This window comes from Limulus polyphemus, unplaced genomic scaffold (assembly GCF_000517525.1).
Source record: "Limulus polyphemus unplaced genomic scaffold, Limulus_polyphemus-2.1.2 Scaffold3694, whole genome shotgun sequence".
NCBI lineage: Eukaryota > Metazoa > Arthropoda > Merostomata > Xiphosura > Limulidae > Limulus > Limulus polyphemus.
In genome coordinates, this window is record NW_013669304.1 from 25,566 (window position 1) to 49,652 (window position 24,087).

At 32.3% G+C, this 24,087-nt stretch overlaps 1 protein-coding gene across 3 annotated transcripts in view; it reads left to right on the forward strand.

The window, feature by feature from the left end:
- Positions 1 to 24,087, forward strand: part of LOC106469868 (guanine nucleotide-binding protein G(I)/G(S)/G(T) subunit beta-1) — a 73,389-nt gene that overhangs the window by 23,704 nt on the left and 25,598 nt on the right. The window contains exons 1-2 of one of the 3 annotated variants that reach the window (XM_022398439.1): positions 1,894 to 2,192; positions 5,312 to 5,397. In XM_022398439.1, the coding sequence (XP_022254147.1) occupies positions 5,341 to 5,397 (57 nt within the window). In that variant the 5' untranslated portion in view covers positions 1,894 to 2,192; positions 5,312 to 5,340. Of the gene's footprint in view, positions 1 to 1,893; positions 2,193 to 4,410; positions 4,429 to 5,311; positions 5,398 to 24,087 lie in introns of those variants that run through there. The other 2 variants (XM_022398440.1, XM_022398438.1) reach the window with 2 other exon arrangements.

A 24,087-nucleotide genomic window follows, 5' to 3' on the forward strand; every position in this document is an offset into this window, starting at 1 on the left:
AAAGACAGTCTATACTTTGCTTAATTTTTTTTTTTTGTAACAAGATGATCGGCTTTTGAAATAAGTTATCGTAAGCAGAACTTTGAGAGAGTAATATATGAATTCCTGAAAAATGTGTGTTGATTTAAATATTTACTTTTTCTTCAGGAGATGCTGTGAAAGGCTTGTCACCGAGAATCAAATGTCCCTTTCTTTGTAATGCAGTGTTCAAGGTTTAGACACTCAGTAGTGAAATAATTTAGGGCAAACATGTTGGTTTAAACTTTTTTTCGCTAATTCTAAAATATAATTGGTATCTGTAAGTTATATTCTTAAGAAGTAAAAGAAATAATTTCTTTCTGCTTGCTTGCTTGTTTATCCGCCGCGTTCAATGCGCAGGTCACACTTCCATCACGTGAAGGTGCACAAAACGACAATTTTTCATTGATATACTCGTCTATCGTCTGCTAGCCGAATCGGTAATTTTATCTAACATATACATTAAACAATAAATTCTATGCAGACATGATATTTTTTGTAAGTTTGAGTTAACATTTAATTTAGAATATAACATTATAGGCTTATTTACTTATACATCGTTAACTATACATCTACTAATACAGCATATATATATATATAACCTTACACACAAAAGAAATGTATACAGAATTAGAATGGTGTGTGGGAAAAGGCAAACAGTAGCCTAGCCTATAAAATAAACTTATACGGTCTGCCACAAAATAGACTTAAGTGAAAAGAGTAAAGCTTAAATTATACTTATTGTGTACAATGAGATTAAAGTCAAGTCAGGGTATCTGATAGAGCTCTTTCATGAGGTGGAAGATGGGTTGAACCTGGAAATTGTATTATTTTTTTTTAATAGCATTATAATAGATAGGCTTATTTATTTATAGATTATTAATTACACATCTACTAATACATCATATATTTAACCTCACACACAAAAGAAATGTATGCGGAATTAGAATGTTGTGTGTGAAATAGCAAACAGTAGTCCTAGCCTAAAAAATATAAGTATGCTGTCTAACATAAAATAGACAGAGTGAAAACAGTAAGGCTTACTTTATAATACTTATTGTGTAAAATGAGATTAAAGTCAAGTCAGTGAATGTATTTTATTCTACTTTTTTTCTCTTGGTGGTTTTATACCTAGATGTGGATTTTTTTTTCTTTTGATACATTATAAAGTACAATATTGCATTATGTTTGTGGTACATTTTATACATCAGTGTCAGTACGTTATCACATTCATAAAGATATATGTAAAAGCAAATTGAACATAATATTACATATATATTTACGTTTGAAAATTTAATAGTTGAGGAGGGATGGGGGGGAATAGAGCTAGGCTTATCATTTGCACCAGAACGGATACTCATAGTGTATAAGATAATGTACATATGCTCCATAAGGGCATATTTATCTTTGCCAGTGAGAGAAAAACAAAATGCATTGTTCATAAGGGAGCCCTGATTAAAAACAAATTCATAGTTTATTTTCAAAAATCAAACATAAAGTTGTTTTTTTTTCATAAATTCACAAAGTACTTTTTACTTATCTAAATTTGAACGGGGAAACAGGGGGTAGGTTTTTTTTTGGGGGGGGGACTCGGAAACGCTACTAGTTTACTATAACGAATTCCAAAACATTGATTTTTCCGATTGTTAATTGTGTTATTATATTTCGTGAACTTGTTTTCCACAGTCAGTCTGTAACCACAGTGTTTATGAAGGTTAGTGTTGTTTTACTGAACCGCCAAGAGAGAAGTGTTCGATTTGTCATTCCAGGTGGTTGTAACCTATCGTATTGATTTGGGTGATACCACTACAGTGAGTGGGAAGTTTGATTGGAGGCTTACCGTTCGTGTGCACGAGCACAATTGCCATCTGCCGTTTTGCGTAAGAGTTAAGTTGAATTTCGGCCCTACAGAGTAAAGTACGGACTTGCACAAAATTCGGTGATTTGGAGACATCATGCTGCTATAGCTTAAAATTTTATATTTGTTTATTTCACCCATTTTTCCCTCTCTCGGAGCCTCTAATCGAAATTGTGTAAACGATTAAAGGTTAATGAATTAGTGCAGTATTGGTTCGCGTTTGACTTAAGTCGTGATTGTGGTGGGCACCTCAGTACAAGTACGTAACGTGCCACTGAGAAATAATATCATTATTATATTTAATACAATAAAAAGGGTAGGTACCTTAGCAGTCTAGTAATATACGAGTTGCTTCAAAAATTGTAACGATTTTTTGTTGTTGTTGGAAAGTAAATATTTTAAAAGTGTTATATTTCTGAGAAATGCATTTAAATACTGATTGTACATATTTTACATATGCAATATTACGTTCATTTTGTTTTGTAGTGTAGGAAATATTATCAAAATTGGATAGTAAACAGAAAGGATTAAAAAAAAATTATTGTGTTAATAACTTAGAATTTTGTGAAGAAGCATACAATGGATTTTTGAAATAGATGATTTACTTGCACTGTTGGTGTGTACAATTCAATCTGGTTTACACTCACTAATGTCGTTTAAAGTTGTGAATCAGGATTTGTATTAAAAAGATGTAATCAGCTGTTTGGGTAACTCGGCAAACTTGCATAAAATCATCATAAATTGAGTGTAAACATAGTAGAGTTCTTTAAACCAGATAAACATAATAACGTTACAGTTATACTTATCATAAGATATTAGGTTTATTATATTTTTGAAAACTACATTCTTTATCTATTCCCATGAGATTTTCATGAATTAGAATAGTGAATAATAATAGTATTTCAACCCAGTATATTTGCCATATCCATTACCAATGACACAAATATAGGGTGGTTGTAATACTGTTATTATACACCCTTCTAGTTCTTTCCATGGGTCAATATTAAGTTTTATGAATTTGCAGCACTGAAATTTATGTACTGAGTACAAATAGACCAATGTGTTGTTTTGGGCTAAAATAATATTAGGCTTCAGCTTCACATAGTAAAATTTAAATGTCTGCCAAACTAGAACTGTTTATCCAATCAATTTATCCATTTAATCTGTATTTTTGGGAAGTGTTTTTGGAAATAGTGTTTTTAAAACATTTAGGCACCACTGCTGTATATTTAGTTTAATACTATGAATAATGCTTAGAGAGGCTTGAATGGGTAATAAAAGAAAAACTTTAATATAAGTTTAACATAACAGCAAATGTACCACATTTCGAAAAGATTTTGTCATCATCAGGTACAAGTAGTTTACACTGGCACAGATATATATACACATACACACAGTATGGAACAAAGAGGTCACATGACTGGATACTGTTGCAAGATTTATAAGAGATATCTTGGCATCCCAGGGTGTTGGTTTAGAGTAGGGTTGTTTTGTTCAATTGAGGTGGATTCCTTGATTTTTCATTTGTTTATTTTTGGTTCTTTGTTTAAAATTACTGTGTTTTTAATAGATATACTATGGTTTTTGAGTTGCAATGGTGGAAAACATGGGACAGTTTTTTATTGTGTTCTGTGAATCTGGTTTCCAATTTTCTTCTTGTTTCTCCAATGTTGAATTCTGGGCAGTTATTGCATGCTATTTTGTAAATGATGTTGGTGTTGTGTGATTCTAAATAATTTTTGTTAGCAAGGATTTTAATTTAGGGCCAGGTTTTTTGAGAGAATTTGACGTTGACAGGGATATTATGTTTAATGGCTGGTTTTGTCCAGGTGTGGATAATTCTTGAGCTGGTTTCAGGGACAAAAGGTAAACTGCAGTGTAATGTTCTGTTGTTGGATTTGTTAGTATCAATTTTGTTTGTGAGTTGAGTTTTGTTGTGGGGAATGTTGGAGAGTTTTCAAAAATAGCTGGTGGAAATTTGTTGGTGTGAATGAAGGAATACTTTATGTGGTTGATTTCTTCATTTATGTAATCCATTGAACAGAGTCTTGTGGCTGAGTTTAGAACAGAGTCTTGTGGCTGAGTTTATGAGTTTTTTGATTTTTTGTGTGATATCATGAGTGGAATTCCAGGGGATGTGTGTGTTCTTACGGTGAATTTTGGTTTTAAACTGTGTGTCAGATCTAATAATGGTGAGATTAAGAAAAGATAACTGTTTATTGTTTTCGTGTTCTATGGTAAATTTGATGTTGGGATGAATGGAATTTATGTGTTCAAAAAAAGTTAGTGTGTGTGTTCTCTAGAAGTGAAACCACAGAACTTCAACTTCTAAACAAAGGCCTCAACTTTGTCGTCAACCACAAAACAGCTCCATGTCTAGAAGATCTAGCCAGAAGACTAGTGACCCACTACATAAAAGAACAAAAGACCACCTCTACATCAAACACCTCCAAATACAGAAAGAAGAAATCCATGACATCAACCAACAGACTTGAACGCATGTGCTCCACATCATTGTAACTTCTGTATTATTAGCTAGGCATGGCTGGAAGGTCAATATAATAAAAATAATATATATATAAATGTATAATGTTACGAGATTTAAGCTATTTAGACTAAACATTTGTGTTTTCATGTTATAATATATAGTTATTCTAGAATTACAAAAGCATAATTTGAATTTATTTCCTAATTTTGTATGGTGGTTACGAGGCCGGTCACATTGACAGACCCCATAGAGTTAGGGTAGAGAAAATAACATAAATATAGTTTTACTGAAAACAAACATTTGAGATTTTTGGGACGAGCAATAGTTTTTTTAGTTATAATATGAAAATCACTTTACACTTGGACTGGTAATGAATTAGACTATATTTTCACAAACAAATGTATAATAAAAATACTTCATTCAATTATCTGATTTTCTGTGTACAAAAAAACTTGTAATCTTTACTGAAAGTCTACCAAATTTTATGGAAATACATTTACTGCATTAAAAGTTATAGTATATATATTTAACTCGTGCATATTAGTATGAGTCTGTCATAAAAGGGTTAGCAGCATTTCTATAGCTAGTGATGAAGCATTCTTAACTATGTAACTTACATCATGACATTACATAATTCAAAGAAGGTGAGAAAAATGTGTAAAATTGAGTCAACTGCAAAAATGTTAAATCTACTTAAAGATTTTGACTATTAGGTGGATTAGTTGTGAAATGTGTGATGGTACCATCTGGTGGCATTGTGGTTTTAAAATAGCACATATGAAATTATTGGTTAATTTATTAGATCACTTGTGTTTGTTTTATGTAGTTTATTACAAAACTAATGATTTTGATAAAATTTTTTGTTGCATAATCTTAGAGTGAGTAATGGAGATAAGCTTGAACTAAAAATTAATTTTATTTTCAATGTATTTTCTCCACTTTTATAGGTTTTTAGCACCTTAATTTATAAAGAAAAATGAATGAATTAGATAGTCTGAGACAGGAGGCAGAAACCTTGAAGAACACTATTCGAGTAAGTAAACATTGTTTTTATTATTCACTTGAAACATTTGGCTGAGTTGATAAGCTCTTGTAAGTATTAAGAAAATATTTCTGTTATCTTTGCTGTTTTCTCGTAATCTAGGGTGAGTGAAAACATTTTTAAGAGGAGCTGTTAAATAATCAATGAAAATTAACCCATATATCTAGCTTCTAACTTCCTTTTTATTGTACAGTGCTCTGTACAAGAGATCAATGTAAGCTGTTTTTAGGATCATTATTTTTATGATTTACTCAGATGATTTGTTGTGGAAATGAAAAAGGTGTGAGGGATTCAAAAATTGGGACTGCATTTTATTAAAACCTGAAACTTTTCTGCACTGCATTATGGGTTAAAAAGATTATTTTAATTGTAAGACTTGGAGAATTTATATCAAATATATATATGTGTATCTATCAGTGTTATTCTCAGAATAAATTAGAGTATGTTCCATTGTATTTGGATAATGCATTTTGTGTCTTTATGGTCAGATGCCCTTTTCAGAAAGTGGACATTTTAACAAAGTACCACAAATAATTTTTTCTATTGTCAAAAGAGCAGTCACGCATGACACTGTACCTTTATATTGCATTTCATATAGTTTTTATTTTCCACAAAAATAGAAACTTTTATGTTTGTCATACATGTTATTTTTGAGGAAACCATCTTTAAATTTTTTTTTTTTTTTAATTATTAGTCACAGGAACATTGTTAAATTTAACATTGTCATTTTTAACCAAAACAAACAGCACTTGGTCTTTTATTATACTTGTTAGATTTTTGTTGTATAGTACAACATAGGATTAATACTGTTGTCTGTAAGACACTCAACCATTATTTCCAACAATTATTATTTACTGGGGACAGAAATGTTGTATTTTATTGGGAATTGAGCTTGTATCAAACTTTAAGTGTAAATGTATTTCTTAGTAGTTTTCTTTACCATAGGTGTTAACTTTCTGTAAAGATGGAATTCTGTCCTGAGATAAATTTTCATGTTTAAATTTGTTCCCTATTTTTCTAAAAATTTTCAGTCAAAATAAACACAGAATAATCTTAAACTGGTGCATGTCATTATTGGAAGTTTTTACATGTGCAGTGCATTAGCCATGTTAAATTTGATGATGACTTGGACTGAAATTGTTAAAATTAAAGAGGCCAACATTCATAAGCAAATACAACATGTCTGCCACGCAATCCAAGCATGGCCAATTTTGACACTAGAAAAATTGTGAAAAACACAGAAAAATAAAAAACTGTTATATCATTGTTTGATACCTGCAAGAAGGTATCTTTGTCCCAAATCCAATAAAAGTTGGTTGACATACACATGAATAGTTCACGAAAACCCTAAGTCATGCTTTCCTTGCTGAAAAATTGATCAAAAGACAAGAATTCTAAAATTGTCCATATCTCTGTTTGGGACCTGTAAAAAAAAAATGTATCTTTGAACCAAATCCTATGCAAATTGACTGAAATACGGTGGAGTAAATGTCAAAAAACCCTAAAATTGTGCTTTGGGGAGCATCTTGGAAAATGGGCAAGCTGACCATTTTATTTGTTAATGTGTGGGACTTGTAGAAAAGTAGCTTTGTACCAAATCCCATGTAATTTGGTCAAAATGCAACCGAGTAATAGACCAAAAACTCCAAAATTATGCTTTTCTGTAAGTTCTGACACCCCCCCCCTAAAATGATTCAGAATGGACAAATTGAACTGTTTCATATCTGTTGGGCACAGAAAATTTATTATTGTGTCAATTTTCATGTTGACTGCTGTAAATATGACTGCACAAAGCCCAAAATAATAGATTCATCTAGGCTATTCCATTTTCATCTACCAACCTATTACAAGTTTTATATACATATATATGTATAAACACCCCTCTTAATCTTCAAAATAATCATCCAGTTTCTTCATAACTCTTCTTCAGTGTTAGAATTGTGACCACACTATCTAGCTGAATTTAGTGTTTTTTTTTAATTTGATTTTATTACAGTGTTAGCAAACATTAAAATATTATATTGAAAGTTTATAAATCCATATTATTAAATCAGTTGTAGTAAATCACTGTTCTTCTCAGTTTATAAATATTTTTTGACATTATTTTAACTTTCCATGCTTGAAGGTTTTAAACGTGTCATTATAAAAGTTATTCCTTGCCATCAAATCAGGTTTGTGCAGAGGTAATCATCTTGTATATTGGAGATTATCCAAATTCTTCCTGAAAAGAATAATACATGTATCAATTAGAATATTTGTACATTTTTATGGGTGGATTTTGCTTACAAAATGTGTAATTTTCTATCAAATTAAGAATATTTTAAGTCAACATTATGAGAAATGTAATTTTACCAATATTATTGTCATAATTGTTGAACTCTTCCATTGTTCGAGAGTATGATTTCCTGCAATCTCAAATTAGTATTAATCATATTCATATAAAGAACCAGAAGAGTTCATTTGTACTTCTCCAGTTTTTTTTTTTTTGTCATGTTGATTTTGAGCACCAGTAAAACCATTCCTACTGCTCCAAATTGTTATTTTTTATCATGTTTATTTTGATTACAGAAAAAGTGCATTCTTACTTCTACAGTTTTTTGAGCTACCAAACATAGAGAATTTGTAGACTAGCACTGATACTATAGTATCTTCAAAAATTGTTTGTAAAAAAGACAAGTGCTCATAGCAAAATACAGTCAATTTATGAAGCTTTTATGAAAGATTTAAAGGGCATTTGTTTCATATTATGTTTGTATGTTTTTGGTTTAACTCAACATTCTAAAGACTGCTGAGTCGTAAAGTTCTCTACTTTCCTAAAGGAAATGTTGTGATTAAATATTTAATATAATCGTTGTTTATTTATAGCTCTCTTAAGGATGGGATTATTGTTTGTGATTGCTTTATTCACTGATCAATATTAGAAAAGAGGTCTTTCCTAGAACTTAATCAATATCCTCTGTTCATGGTGGGGGGGGGGGGTATTGCTGTACCAAACTGGAGACCACTTGAACAAAATATAATATATATACTCAATAACATGTAATACACTATCCTAGAGATGTTACAGCATACTAGAGATTTTATTTCAAACAGTAATTTTACAGAAATAATTGAAGGCATATAACATCATCATAAACTTAACAGAAACCATGAAGTTTTATCACCATTGGAAATTATGAAAAACATGTAACTGTATCATAAATTATGAGGAGCTATATGAAAAGAAAATCTAAAAATGTAATTTAATTAGAAACTGTAAAAAATCTTGTAGATTTATTAGAAATCATGAAAACATTTTTATTTTAGTAGAAACCACAAGTTTAACACTTAAAATCATGAGAAGCTCAGTTTTATAAGAAACCATATAAAGCTTGTAGTTTTATCAGAACTTGTGAAGCTTGGAATTTTATCAGAAGTAATTAAAGGATTGTAACACTATCAGGAACCATAAAGAGCCTATAGTTTTATCAGAAACCTTAAAAACTTTTAGCTTTATCAAAAAATGTGAAAAACTAAAATAAATTGTGGTTGTTTCAGAAATTTTAAACAGCTTGTAACTTTATCAGAAAATATGACTAAAATAAATTGTGGTTGTTTCAGAAATTTCAAACAGCTTGTAACTTTATCAGAAAATATGAAAAGTTTTAAGGTATCAAAAATATTAACTTTGTAGTTTTATCAGAAACTATATAAAGCTTCTAGCTTTAACAGAAACTATGAAAACATTGTAGCTCTTTCATAAATTATGAAAAGTTTGAGAGAAATAATTAAAAGCTTGTAACTTCGTCAGAAACCCTGAAAAGGTTGCAGCCTTATTAGAAAACAAAACTTGCTTTATCTGAAATTATGAAAATGTAATTTCTCAAAGATTATGAAAAGCTTATAACTTTAACAGAAATTATGAAGAGATTTTAATGTTACCACCAACCATGTAAAGCTTGTTGCTGTAACAGAAAGCTTGCCAATTTGTAATTAGTTTTGAATAGCTTGTGACTTTATCAGGAACTATAAAAAATTTTGTAGCTTTGTCAGAAACTATGAAAACTGTAGCTCTATCAGAAATCATGAGAATCTTGTTACTTTATCAGAAACATAATATTTGTAGTTTTGTCAGAAAATATGAAAAGCATTTAGATTTATCAGAAATTATAAAAAGGTTTTCAATTTATCAGAAACAAGGAAAAGTTTGTATCAGTATTTGAAACTGACTTATTTTAAGATTAAGACACATATGATGTAATTATTGCATTCAAATTTGTTATTGGGGCTTGTCATCACTTGTAGGTGTGAAGACATGGTCTTTAGACTGTAGGTTATCAAAGTTAACATCATTTGAATTTCCATGAACAGGATCTATGTATTGTTCTGTAGTATTTGAGTATGTCATTAGCCATGCTGTTGATTTCCATAATATTATCACGAGTTGTATGGTCATTAGGCTGTCAGGATTATCAGTGTTTGAATTTGTATAAACAGTGTTTGTTGTTAAGGTATTTCAGCTTTTATGTGTGTGTGTGGTTAAGATTATCCATATTTGACTGTATATATATGTATATTGTTTGTGTTTTCCTGGTTGTCAAGCTAGTGAGTTGTGTTTTTAATGAACAAAACCTTTCCAAGTTTGATTTGTTTTCAAAGCATTCTCACATGAACATGTTTTTATTGAATAAAGCTTTTTCATGTTTGATTTGTTGTTAAGGCAGGGCCACATGAGTGTGTTGTTTTGGAAGAATGTGCTATGTACATATTTTGTGTTTTATAATATGCAAAAGTCTGCTAAAGATCTTTAAATTCAAACCACTCTTAGAACCAACCATGAACATTATTAAAAGAGCAAACTAAAGCTAATGATTTTGTGAGTAGTAATCTTTTGTGTTCATTGTCGTATTCTAATTTTGTTTCAACATATAAACATATTACGTGTAGGCAATCAGGTTGTAAAGGAAGTTTTTGATCACCAGATCAATATATAAACCTACTCTTATTTTTCAAATATAAAGGTTAATATACAAACTCCTACTTAGTAGGTAAATTTAGTAAACTATGAAAATACTTAAGCTATTTTTTGAAATGATGAAATTTGTAATTACAATCCTAAAAATGAAAACATGCAATTTCTACCATAGCTAATATTTGTATATTTAATGGTTCAGGTTTGCTCAGAATATGAAATCTTATAAAAGCATCAAAGAATGATTTTGTTCAAATAGTTTAAAGATATAAATAATACATGGTTAAGACAAAAAAACATTTTTATTGACGGGTATAGAACATTTTGTGATACTCATGGAAGTCTTAAAAACAGGATGGGTAAGCATGGAAATATCAAGTGTAGATTAAAAAAAGAATATGAACTGTTTGTAAAATATATAAAATATGCCGTCAAAACTTCCTTTTGTTATGAATTGAAAAGTAGTGAGAAAAATACTTTCATAAGTAAAATAATACAAAACTGAAATAAAATACTGATATATTAATCAGAACTCAGAATACAAGAGAGACAAAAAAAATCATTTGCATTTACACCCAGTTTGCGAGCTGATGGGACTGAACCTGGGGTATTGGGTGGGCAACATAGGGGGGTGTCAAAGTATACAGTATTCAAGTTAAAGCTAAAAAAAAGTTCCCTGATAAAGATTACAGATATATTAACCTGAAAAAATTGCAATTTACTAACAAAAGAAATTGCCTCTCAATAGTGTTCAGCCACAGAGGTACAGAGTTTAAGTGGTTGGCTGTACCTTGTTCCTCTTATAAAAATACCATGTTGGAATACCATAATTGGTCAAATAAATAATGCTTTTTATATTACAACCTGATTATTATAAAATGGATAAAACCATTGGTTGGTCTATATTCTGTTATGTGCTGCCCTGGTGCTACTGCCATCTCATCCTTCACACAAAACGCTAACTCCTGCAACCAACTCAGTATTTGTCTGCAATTCTGAGCAGAAACCATCACAACAGATACAGTTATAACTGGGCATGCCTTTGTGCTGCTTTTGCATACATCGATGGTGTAAAAACCTTCCTTGATCATCTTTATCAAAAGATCTCCTGAAAGCTGCAGAAAAAATAGCTCTTTAGAACTAAGGCATATTTTTATCATATAACATGCATGGACACTAGTGTTTTTTGTGAGAACAAGTTATAGATTTTTCTTCCTCATAGCTTGGAAACTAGTGTAAATTGGTGGGTAATTGCAAGGAGTTCAAATCTCTATCCAGAATATGGAGTATCAGAAAGACTTGTTTGGGAATCAACCTGTGAGAATGTCTCTCTGACTCTCAAACTGGTTGTTAAAGTTTCTGAATTCTGTCCAAGTGTGATTAATGAGCTGAGACACCCTTAAATAAAATCACCAATAAGTTTCAAAAGTGGCCATCCTTTGTTTCATTGCACTGGTGATACATTTTATAAACATTCAAACTGACATATTATGAAGTACAATAAAACTACATTCTGTGACATCTGAGGCTTTTGTATGCTAGTATTAGAGGGTTTGTATTGTATTCTGCCATAGAACTTAGTGGGTGAGAGGACTTAATATTAAAGTCATTAAACTGCCCTGGAATTCTTTCTTATCATATTATATAGTTGAGTTTAGAAACCTGAGTGATTAGTAATCATGAGATGAGTATGGAAGCACATTATGATACATGTATGGACAGAATGTTGGTATGTCTTATTCAAGTATCATACCTGAAGAAGACAAATCTGTGTTCTGTGGATACAGTTAGTATGTTCCCCCTCAAAATAAGTAACTCTATTATGCTTAGAAATTGTTGTTAGCCAACTTATTAAGCATGAGCTGTTTAACTCTTTATTAGACTTGGATTTGTCTTAGTTATCTGTGTTTTGTGTCTGTGATGAGTAAATTAAATTTTAAAACAATATTGACTGTTAATGAGGCAAGAAAGAATGGCAACACTGTACCCAGTACTTCAATTGGCCATAAGTAATTTACTTGTGTGGTTGTTGTGTTTTTGTTTAATAACCTTATTCATCTATAACGTGGAACATTGTAAGAAAAAAGTTTGTAAATATATGTAGAAACCTTGTTTGATATTTTAACATTTAATGCCTATGGCTAGAACTAGCATTACAAATTATGGTGAATAATTTCGAAACATATTCCTACAGTAGAGATCAGATCTAGGAGCCAGCCAAAAAACTCGGGAGACAGGTGTTCCTAACCTAACTTCACTGCTCTTTGTACCGAGAAATGGAGCTACACTAGTGTCTCGATTATCCGCGGATTTTTCTTTTCTCCAGATTTTCTCAAAATAATTGTGCTATTACAATTCTCGTGTAACTCACTGACTGACCAACCGACACTTGGCTATTATGATTGTGACGACTTTGTTAGTTTTTCATAATGATGTGATTAAACGACGGGAAAAAGATTATATTTTAAAAGAAGGAACTTCAATATGTTGAAGATTTTTATTTATATTAAACAATGGGCTAACTAGTGAGATACACTAGTGCCTGATTATCCGCTGTTTCTGTTATCCGAGATTTTTTGCCTTCCCCAGACCAGATAATCGAGGCACCAGGGTATGTTATTTACTTTCACAGCAACGAGTGCATGCTAACAACGAACACATGATATCAACAACCACTTAACAGTATTGCCAGAACTAACTGCCTTTGGTCCCGTCTGGGTGTAAACACGCGCACTAATTGGTTGAATTGAGAGAAAGAAGAAAAACAAACTGGCACGAAATTAGTAACGTGTTGTACAACCATAGCATTTCATTGCTGAAAAACATGAAGTGGTGAATCTGTCATTAAAATCCCAGAAACAAAGTTCAAATTAGGACTCGAAGAACGCAAAAAATAGTTCCGGATTTTCAAAGAGCCCAGAACAGTTCTAGATTCGAGTTCTATTTAACACAGCCCTACGCATTAATAAAATGGGAGAAACACTAGGCGCCACGATGAAAGTTCTAGTCGTTTGGGCGACCTGGCGCCCAGAATTTGTTGAGGACTGGTATGGGTACAAGATGATTTAAAATAAGTTACAAAATCAATTGTTATCAATAATTCTTTTTAAAACTTTCATGCTGTTGTTTTTATACAGTGGTCAGTATTTTAGGCTACTTTCTGGACATTTCTTTTGAGTCAGTATACAGTGATCAGTGTTATAGGATGTTTTTTGCTTCATAACTCTTAACAACTGTTTTAGATCTCTTCCTACTATGGGAGCTTGTTGTGTGTTCTGACGTAAATATTGTTTGGAATTTAGGAAAGCCCAGTGGTTGGAACACTCGACTTGCAACCTAAGGGTCGTTGGATCGAAACCCGTCGTCGAACATTTTCGCTTCTTTCAGCTGTAGGGAGTTTATAAGATTGTCTACTTGTTCGTGGAAGTTTTGCGAAAGATACAATGCTAGCTAATCCTAATTTTGAACATGGAAGACAGCTAGTCAACACGATCCACGGTCAACTCTTGGGCTACTTTTTATCAACGAATAGTGGGATTGGCTGTCACTATTCAGCACAATCAGTAGTGGGAGCTGCCACGTGCATAGCGTGCAAGTAGCGATAATTAGTTTCTCCAACTACGTCATATGGTACTTAACAGATGGGATTAGCCAACACTCGCTTTTAAAATAATAATGACTTGAAAATCACTATTTTACTAGTTTTATCCTGTTCTAAGTAGTTTGAAAACAGATAGAACTGTGTATTTAAACGTAAAGAATTGACAATTCGAAAAATCAGTTCCTCTATAAAGGTGTTTTTGGTTTCAGAACCAGAAAATTCCAGTTCAAAGTGTAGAGTGAATATTGTTTTCGAAGTCATAGAAGTGTCTGAAGATTGTTTAAGTAAACACTGAGTGACCGAAATAATCGGAATGTGTGATATCAAAACTCAGTTCTTTTATTATGCTCTGGTTCTCGACCAGTTACCCGCTAAAGGCCGTTGAGAACACAGTAACAATTCTTCACTTTTAATAAAATACCAGAGTTAAGAAATTGTACAAAAATGTTAAAATAAAAGTTATCTTTGTCCCTGATTTTGTGAAACCTCCTTGATTATGGGGATCATTTGCTCGGGGTCACGAGGACTATGTTCATTTCGAAAAGTTCCGCTGAACATAAAAAAAAAGATGTGGAATGTGTGTGTGTGTTCAGAGATCACTGCTCATAAACTGTTGCTAACAATCAGTTATTGGTTAATATAATAGTAATGTCTAGTAGCGTAAGCTTGTTTATTTGTGGAGATTAACAGCAATTATAGAGTAAATTATTTAGATATCGATGTTTTGACTTTTGTTCTCTGTACGCACTAAGAGTGGCAATGGAATTCCACAAAACACTTAATTTATAAAAGTAAATAGTTCAAAAATCTAAGCTGACATTTTTGTTAGAGCGTTATACATGACTATAAAAACTAGATTTACTTCTGTAGTGGCCTCGAACGTGTTCTGTTTCAAGAGTAAATAAAACCAAAATTAAGAGTAACAAATATATTTATTTCTTACTGTTGAAGTTCATATGTCATGCTGTGTTGTAGCCTACAGTGCACAATTCTTCTCGTAATTTATGGTGTGCGCACGTTTTACTGACGTCACGACAGTACAAATTGCAATGTTAAACGTCCCTTATGCGACTTCATTTTAGTGTCTACTGACTGACAGACAACACGTTATTGTATCGTAGTGCGATTGGTTAAAACAGGTGAACCCTCCAGGCGGCCTTTGGCCTCCTTTCGGGAAATTAGTGCAAAAATCTGTCTTATTCTAGAAACAATACCGACCAATTAATTAGTTTATTAAGAAGAAAAATATTCAGAAGACGCCTTTTTTCTGAATTTCATAGAGGTAGCGCCAGAGTATAGTGGTTGAGTAACACGCACACAATTTTCAACAACGTTACCAGTGGAAAGGGAAAATAAAATATTTGAACACCCAGCAGTATGTGACAGTACAAGCCTAACACAACTTTCCTCTATAACAATAAACCTAATCTCAACTTCGTTCTTTTCATCTAATAGCAGTTCTTAATAAAGAAGCGTTTTCTTTCTCCCCTGACATATAACTTGTTCTTTCTCTATAAGCATCTCGGGACTTTGTTTCTACACAACAACTTCGGAAAGCGGCGACGTGTTTTAAGTACACTGCGAGCTGATTTTTCTTGTTCATGGTAACATTTGATCTCGTAGTCGATTATCGTACACATGAGCCAAGGGCCTTTTCGGGGTTAGCAAGGATTATCGACCTTGAGAGTGTCTGCATCCAAACAGCAAACAATTGGGATATTAATAGAGCAATCTGAAGACGTGGAAACCGTATTTCATTGGACATTAGTGAAGCCTAAGTAACGCGAATGAAAACGATGAGATGTGACGTCAGAAGTTAAGAGGATCTGTCTGCTAATTACGTCAGAAGCAGCTGTTGTTCTGATCATTTTATGTTGGCATTTTAAACGTTTTTTCTGAAGCACAAAGTACTCCACTAACATTTATACCAGGCTCTGGGAATATCTGAAATACGCAGCCAGTATTATATACGTGACAAAGATAAACTTTGACTTAATATACACGTTTATCCTTTCTTACATTCGAAATTGTACATAGAAACAAAGTGTTACCTTCAACACATGCTAAATATACTGGAAGAACCGTTAGACTGCTGTTATCCATTTGCGTGACTCAACATATAAGATTTAGATGTGTTTTTACTTTAACACTACATTATTATGAAAAATTAGTGACCTTTGTTTGCTTTCATGTTCTGTTTGTCTGTTATTGACATCCAAAAGTTTCTGACAAATGGCGTCAAGGGGTTTACAGGAAAATAACTATTGCTCACACATTGTCATTGGTGAAAATGTGTGTTCTGCGGAAGAAACTACTTGTGAGGTTTTTGCAACCCGAGGCGATACTTTTATACTCTCATTTCCAAGGGCAATACGCTATGTTAAAACAAAGTTTCTAGTGGTCATCACTCCAAATTATACAGTATGTTTGCGCAAGAACGAGCTCTGCTGTTGGTGTGTTATAAAAGAATTGCCAACTCGTATTCAGTATTGTACCACAATAGTTAGCGTTGGGTGCTTTGACTAGTAACCTTTCCTCTATCTAGTTTTCCAGATTAAAATTAGGGATAGCTTGCGAAGACTAGTGTTTGTGTAGTTTTGAACAAAATTTCGAAACAATGTACAGAAGTTTTCAAACCAAAGAATACTTGAACCGTGGTATATTTTGAATATTACGTTTGGTTGCTTTTACCAGATTTCTGTTTTCTTCTTTTTGTCCATTTAAACAAAAATGACCATGTAGCAGCCTATGTATACATATATATGAGTGTTTAGGTTAAATATGGAACCGTTAACTGTCAATAGAATAAAAATGTATTTCATATGACATATCAAATTGACCTATATTTGTAGTTTCATTACTTTGTATTTTTATCTTTTCATTATTATTCAGAAGGCGCCATTGAAAAGAGAAACGTCACGTGCTACAAAAGTCAGAATTGTAACTAAAATTTTGTGAATAGAATCACACAAACTACAGTGTTTTTCACATTCTTCTTGATTTGTCAACTTCGGAATCAATCAGAGGAGTGTAATGAAAACATTGAGTTTACGTGGTTTTTATCATAATATGTAGGTCTATTGGCAAATAAACGCGAAAAAGAACATCATTCAATTATGATGTAATAAATGTATTTTGCTGAGTAGTGCCAAGTTATTTCAAGACTTAGGTTTAAAACAAAAACTTAATTTTGAGTTTGGGTTCAAATGACGTATGATTAGAAATTCTTTCAAATCACCAGAGAGAGAAGCAAATTCGGCGCATTTAAAATGTAAAACGGCGTCTTTAGTTTAAATATAAAATAAGTCGCTCTGCTTTCACTTTGATGTAATATACAAGTAACCCTATGGTCACGTACCAAGGTGATAAATATTAAAATAAGCTGAGATATGAACGTGTTTACTGCATTTATAGTTGTATTTTAAGAACAATGAAGTAGCTTCTTTGTAATTCATTAATCAAATGATTATATTGTTATATTTTACTTTTTATTATTTAAATGCAAATTAGCTGTTTAGTTTTAAATTCTAACCATCGACCAAATCACGACTGTTTTCTCTCTCTATAGAACACAAGATATTGTTGATAATAAGTCGTTGATAGAACTAGGTAATATCCTAGACATGGATCATTGTTGTGACTGGCGTTCAGTTGTAGACTTTATTTTCGTTATCTTTAACATTTTCTTCAAAAGCTCGTGATATGCAACATCGGAATTTAAGTAATCAGTATCATATTACGGATTTTTAAGTTATTCTTTTCAAGTCTGTATTAATATTAATGGAATGATTTTTATCCCATCGGAAGATAATGCTTGTTTTGTTTTCAAGTGTTCGAATTAGGCAGATTTTAATCAAGTACAAAGTTATTTTCTAAAGACTACTCTAAAACTCGAGCTGTGGTTTAGTACACTAATTTATATTGCCAAAATGCATACTAGAGTAGTTTTCTGAATTTGTGGAAGTTTTTTCTTGGACGGTTCAGGTGTGAACTTGAATATTTATAACATTAACATTCTAAGTTTGATCTCTTCGGTGAACACTGTGTAACTAGCACATAATGTTGATTTACACTTAAATAAAAGTTTCGATTCCAGCTTTACCAGTTTTAGAATAAGTTGTTAATAACGTCGTGATACATTTCAATCTCCACACAAGTAAAGTGGATTTAGTGGTATAATAAACATTATGGCGTCTCCTTCCATGTTTTGGCTATCTTTCACGTGTTTCATCATATAATATGCTTTCTTAAGGTCATTTTCAGATTTTAGAAATACTAGAAATTTTATCTGTTATTACCTAGTCTTAGTTTATAATCTTAGCCAAGTCAAAATGTATTGTGGTATACAACTTTAATTGTATTTTAGATAAAGCAAGATGATATGCTTATAATTATCCTACCTATAATAGCGAACGAAGTGGTTTTATACCTAAACTTGGGTTAAAATTGCAATAGCTTCTTTTATAAGCAAGTAAAAAGATGTTAAGATAACATGCCCAGGAGAAAGGTTGAACTTTTAAGATAAATATAAATGTTTTTTTTTAGTACATAGGTTTATTCCCTAATCAAACTGGTAATACTTGCAGAAGCTTAAGTTATCAGAAGTGATATTTCAGCAAATACACTATCACTTTTAAGGGGTGGACAGTCTCAACTGATGTTTAAAATGTTCACTTGAATTTTCTCTTAGCTACAAGAAAAATGTTCGTATTTTCTGGAATCGAAACTTTTATAATTTTATTCTTTATGTAATATACTGATGCTGTTACACTTGAGTATGGTTTCTTCTAAAGTTTTTCTGCTTCGCTCACTTAGTAAGTGGCGTATTTAAACATGGTATATAGATTGGTGTGTGTTTTGGAGGGCGTTGAGATCGTGGCTTTTCCATCAACTGTAAATTGAATCAGTCTGAACTTTATGGAAGCCGAACATCTCTTGCACTTCATGGGCTGGAGAAGAATAAATGGCGCAATGAATGTCTAACCCTCGTTTTGTCAGCAGGTTAGAGCAGTTGTCTGTTACCAAGACAACGGTGCAGGATGTGCGTTGAAATGTTGCAAGTGACCCACACTAGTAGTTTAGATTAGCATATATCGTGTAGTATTTTATTTATATGTATTTGCGATAATTAGCAATATAATTTAGCACTGTTATTGTATTATAATTTTTGATTCTGATTGAGTTTTGCGGTAATTAGACGTCACGTTTTAACTTTTTAAGGCACTTTTTCGTTATTAGATTCAATGAAATACAGTTAAGGTTTAATAAACATGTGTTTTAATTACTTTTCTCTTTTATCATTGTCTTTGTTGTGTTGTGTTAATTAGGCCTAAATAAGATAAATACAGGTTAAGTAGTTAGCACACAGAATCACCCACTAAAGTTGTAATATTTTCAAAACGGAGTTTTGGGTATCGTTTTGAAAATAAAAGGAATGCAGTTGTCGTCCATTTTGTTTGTGTCTGTTTTAGAGATGTTCCATCTAACAATTTGGTCGATTAACCTAATCATTAGCAATTACTGTAATAGTGCTGGTCTTGGACATCTAGGCTTCCACCTCCCCAAAGTAAATTGTGTAATTATTTACCCATTTCGTGCAGTTTGTTTTTAGACTCTTTTATGAACTAGTTTTTCGTGGTGAGTTGAGAGATGATTGAAATGTACTATTGTAGACAGTGTATTTTCATATTACGTTACTTAATTATCACAGGGGCTTGAATACGTGAAATATTCACAAACGCAGAACACTATTCAAGCTGACTCAAACAGCCACCGCCAATTCTTTGCAGAACTAACCACCATAATCGAAATTATTTAAGGAATATTAGTACCATGTTACCTCAGTAGTTTTATTTACATGGCCAGTAATTAGTTTACGTTATAGTATAAACCATTTCACTTTGTTGTTGTTTGTTCTGAAAACTCGTTCTTTGTTTTTTATTGTAATCATGAACGATTAATCAGCATAGCTGCGCCCACTGCTATCTTGAATATATTTAATAGTGGTGTAAATTTGAAGTAAAAAAGACTAACCCTATAATTCCGATTTTACTCAATAGCACCTGTAAAATTTGTTTCTAAACTATTTATACACCAGATTATTTGTGCGTCTTTGAACTACTGATACACCAGAGACGCACAAATAATCTGGTGTATCAGTAGTTCAAAGACGCACAAATAATCTGGTGTATCAATAGTTCAAAGACGCACAAATAATTTGAACTATTGATACACCAGATTATTTGTGCGTCTTTGAACTATTGATACACCAGATTATTTCTGCGTCTTTGAACTATTGATACACCAGATTATTTCTGCGTCTTTGAACTATTTATACACCAGATTATTTCTGCGTCTTTGAACTATTTATACACCAGATTATTTGTGCGTCTTTGAACTACTGATACACCAGATTATTTGTGCGTCTTTGAACTATTTATACGCTAGATTATTTGTGCGTCTATTAACTGTTTATACGCCAGATTGTTTGTGCGTCTTAGACAACAACAACAAAATAATGCAAGCAAAAATATCAACAATAATTGCGACTAATGCCACTAGCACTGCAGGGTATGATTATTTGTTCTACATAGAAAGTGAGTTGTTTTTTTGTATCAGTCCTTATCACTTAGTATTGTAACGTGTCTTAAGCCATCTTGATTCAAGAACTTAACGGTTCCGTTGATGTATATGGATAAAAACCAGCACTGCAACACTGCTGTCTTATCGCGTAAGATTTCGACATTCACGTGTTATCCAACGACATTCCTCAAATCCCAGCTTAAATAACGACATTGCATCATAAATAATTAGATGCACTTCCGCAGGGTCTTCGAAGGTGTTCTGTTTCAATAGTGAATAAAACCCAAATAAAGAGTAACAAATATTTTTATTTCTTACTATTGAAGCTCATGTGTCATGCTGTGTTGTAGCCTACATAGTGCATAATTCTTCTCGTGTCGTATGGGAAGCGCATGTTTTACTGACTTCACGACAGTACAACTTGAAAGGTTAAGCATTCCTAATGTGATGTCATTTTAATGTATACTAACTGACATCATAGTACTGTAAAACAGTTGACTCCTGCAGGCGTCCTTTGGGCTCCTTTCGGAGAAATAAAATTGATTTACGACATACTCTTGTTATGATCTGGTACTCAATATTTACTGGCAAAGTATTGGGTGATCGTTGTGTGAGAAAAAGGAGCGTCTTTAGTATTACCATTAATTTATAAACACTGCTTTAATAGTGAAATGATACAAACTAAATGTAGCCTAGAGATGATGCACGAAAGTAGTTCCCTATTCCAACAATGAAGTATTTATCCATAAATATTCGATTTAAGTAACTTTGTTACATGACTGTATAGATTTTAGTTTAACTAGGTGATGTTGTTTTTTTTTTCAAATTCGTAGCACTTTTAAAGGAAGTTGTTTACTTTAAATCTAGTTTCTGTGTCTTAAGAAGTGACATGCGACGTTGTACACGTTCTTGTGTCACACGTTTTATTAAATTTAGACATTGAACACTAGTATATTTTAATGCTGACACGCAAAACTGTTCTAATTTTTATGACCTATGTACATCGACAATTTCTTTGGTGACTTGGAAAATATATCTAGTTGGGATTACTATTAATAATCTAAAGATGTGTATCACTTAAAGTCGTCATCTGGATAGGCTTCACATTAATCAACCAGTTGTTGGCTCGGCGATAAACCTGACGATTTTATAACGCTAAAATTCTGGTTTAGATACTCTCTGTGTAGCTTCATGTTTAAACATATTTACCATTTTACTTATCTAAGCCCTCGAAAGCAGTAGTATTAATGAATACAGTTCGCCGTAACTTTCTTCGGTTTATTATCATTACAAGGGACGAGCTATCTGTGTGTATTGTGAGACTGGAATGTGTTACTAGGAGGCGGACATGTAATTACTACGTTTACATAAAGATTTCTGTTATTATAACAATCTTAAATCGTGTTAAACTTTCATAACATTAAACAATTCTCAACACATCGCTGATGTTAAACGAAGGTGTCGACTTGGGCGACATAAAGACTAGATTCTAGAACTCTAGATCATGTTCGATGACGAGGAACCCACTTTGAGACTAATAATGGCTGGAAGCGGCTTGAATGGGTAATGAAGAAAAACTTTAATATAAGTTTTATGCTGTTATGTTAAACTTATATTTAAGTTTTTCTTCATTACCCATTCAAGCTGTCTCCAGCCATTATTCTAGATCATGTTGTATGAAGCGTCCTAAAACCGAACTATTACCATAGCAACGCGTTGGCTCGTCTAACGACAAGACTGGTGACGTCACAAGATTGATTTGGGCGAGGGTGGGGGGCTAAAGTTGTTGCTGCTTATACCCAAAGTTTGCTGTTAGAACTTTCCATATGTTTCATAGTAACTGAATAACCATAATGTATCCATTATTTACTTAAACCAATATTCCGCTGTTACTGACTGCTTTAAGGAAAACATGAGCCCAGCCTGTAGCAAGTACGTTTTGAGTAAGCCAAAGAAGGATGAGATGAATTAGGCCTTAACCAATCATGAATAATCTTTGTAGATTAGAGCTCATTGTAGACACCTGTGTGGTTGAAATATGCTGGTGACTAGGTCTCTAGAGTAGCACATAAAATGAGTACTCCAGAACACTAGCACACCAACACTTACAAGCTACAGTGTTTGGAATTTACTGTAAATCAGAAATCTTTCCGCTTATAGTCTAGTAGTTTAAAAATAAAAATACTTCACCATACATCCTAAACCTTGTTTTTCAACATTTGGAAATCACAACATCAAGTTTTTTCCCTCACCCAACCAATGAGTAGAATGGAGAACCCCCCCCCCCCCTTTAATGGCAGCAGTTTTTGTAATAAGTTTAGGGAAGCAGTTTGATTTCCTTTCAGGAAGATTCACTAAATTTCATATGTACCTAGTGTACAAAAGACTGTGTTGTAAGAGAAAACACTGAAGTGATAGCTGTTTGATTTATAACTACAATGAGAATTCTCTGGTTGGTTTAGTAATTAGTTCTTGTGTATATAGTATCTTAGAAAATAAAACTCACTCATTAATGAAAGCTTTGAAACTGCTAAAAGTAATAAAACTCTTGAGGATAAAGACGTTTTGACATGTACCTACTAATCAACCAATGAAATTTAAGCAATAAAGCAATTTGAAAATCTGTCATACTGTAGAAGCCATTTGAAATTAAGATAGCATCACTGATCATTACAAAATAATCATAGAAATCCAAAAAAGGACCCAAGATTTGTTGTTTTGAAACAATAGTCTGTTTATCAGGAGAGACCATACTTTTGAAAACATTGAAGGAGTCTGACCATTTATTATAAACTTACACATGACAAAGAATAAAAAGTTACTTGTATGTTTCAGTGGGTGTTTTTAATTTTTTATCTAACAGTAGTAAATCACTAAACAGTAAAGTTTTGGCCATTGTCATTCAAATTACTGTAAATACTGAAAATCACAGCAGTAGACTTCTAGATATTAATCTATCTGTGACCCACAACTCTGTGTATTTTACCATAATACCATCAGTGTTACAATTAATCACACTAATTACTAGTCCTCTGTGTATTTTACCGTAATACCATCAGTGTTACAATTAATCACACTAATTACTAGTCAGTCCTTTGTGTATTTTACCGTAATACCATCAGTGTTACAATTAATCACACTAATTACTAGTCAGTCCTCTGTGTATTTTACCATAATACCATTGGTGTTACAATTAATTACACTAGTTTCTAGTCCTCTGTGTATTTTACCATAATACCATCAGTGTTATAATTAATTACACTAGTTTCTAGTCCTCTGTGTATTTTACCATAATACCATCAGTGTTATAATTAATCACACTAATTAATAGTCAGTCCTCTGTGTATTTTACCATAATACCATTGGTGTTACAATTAATCACTAGTTTCTAGTCCTCTATGTATTTTACCATAATACCACTGGTGTTACAATTAATCACACTAGTTTCTAGTCCTCTATGTATTTTACCATAATACCATTGGTGTTACAATTAATCACACTAGTTTCTAGTCCTCTATGTATTTTACCGTAATACCATTGGTGTTAC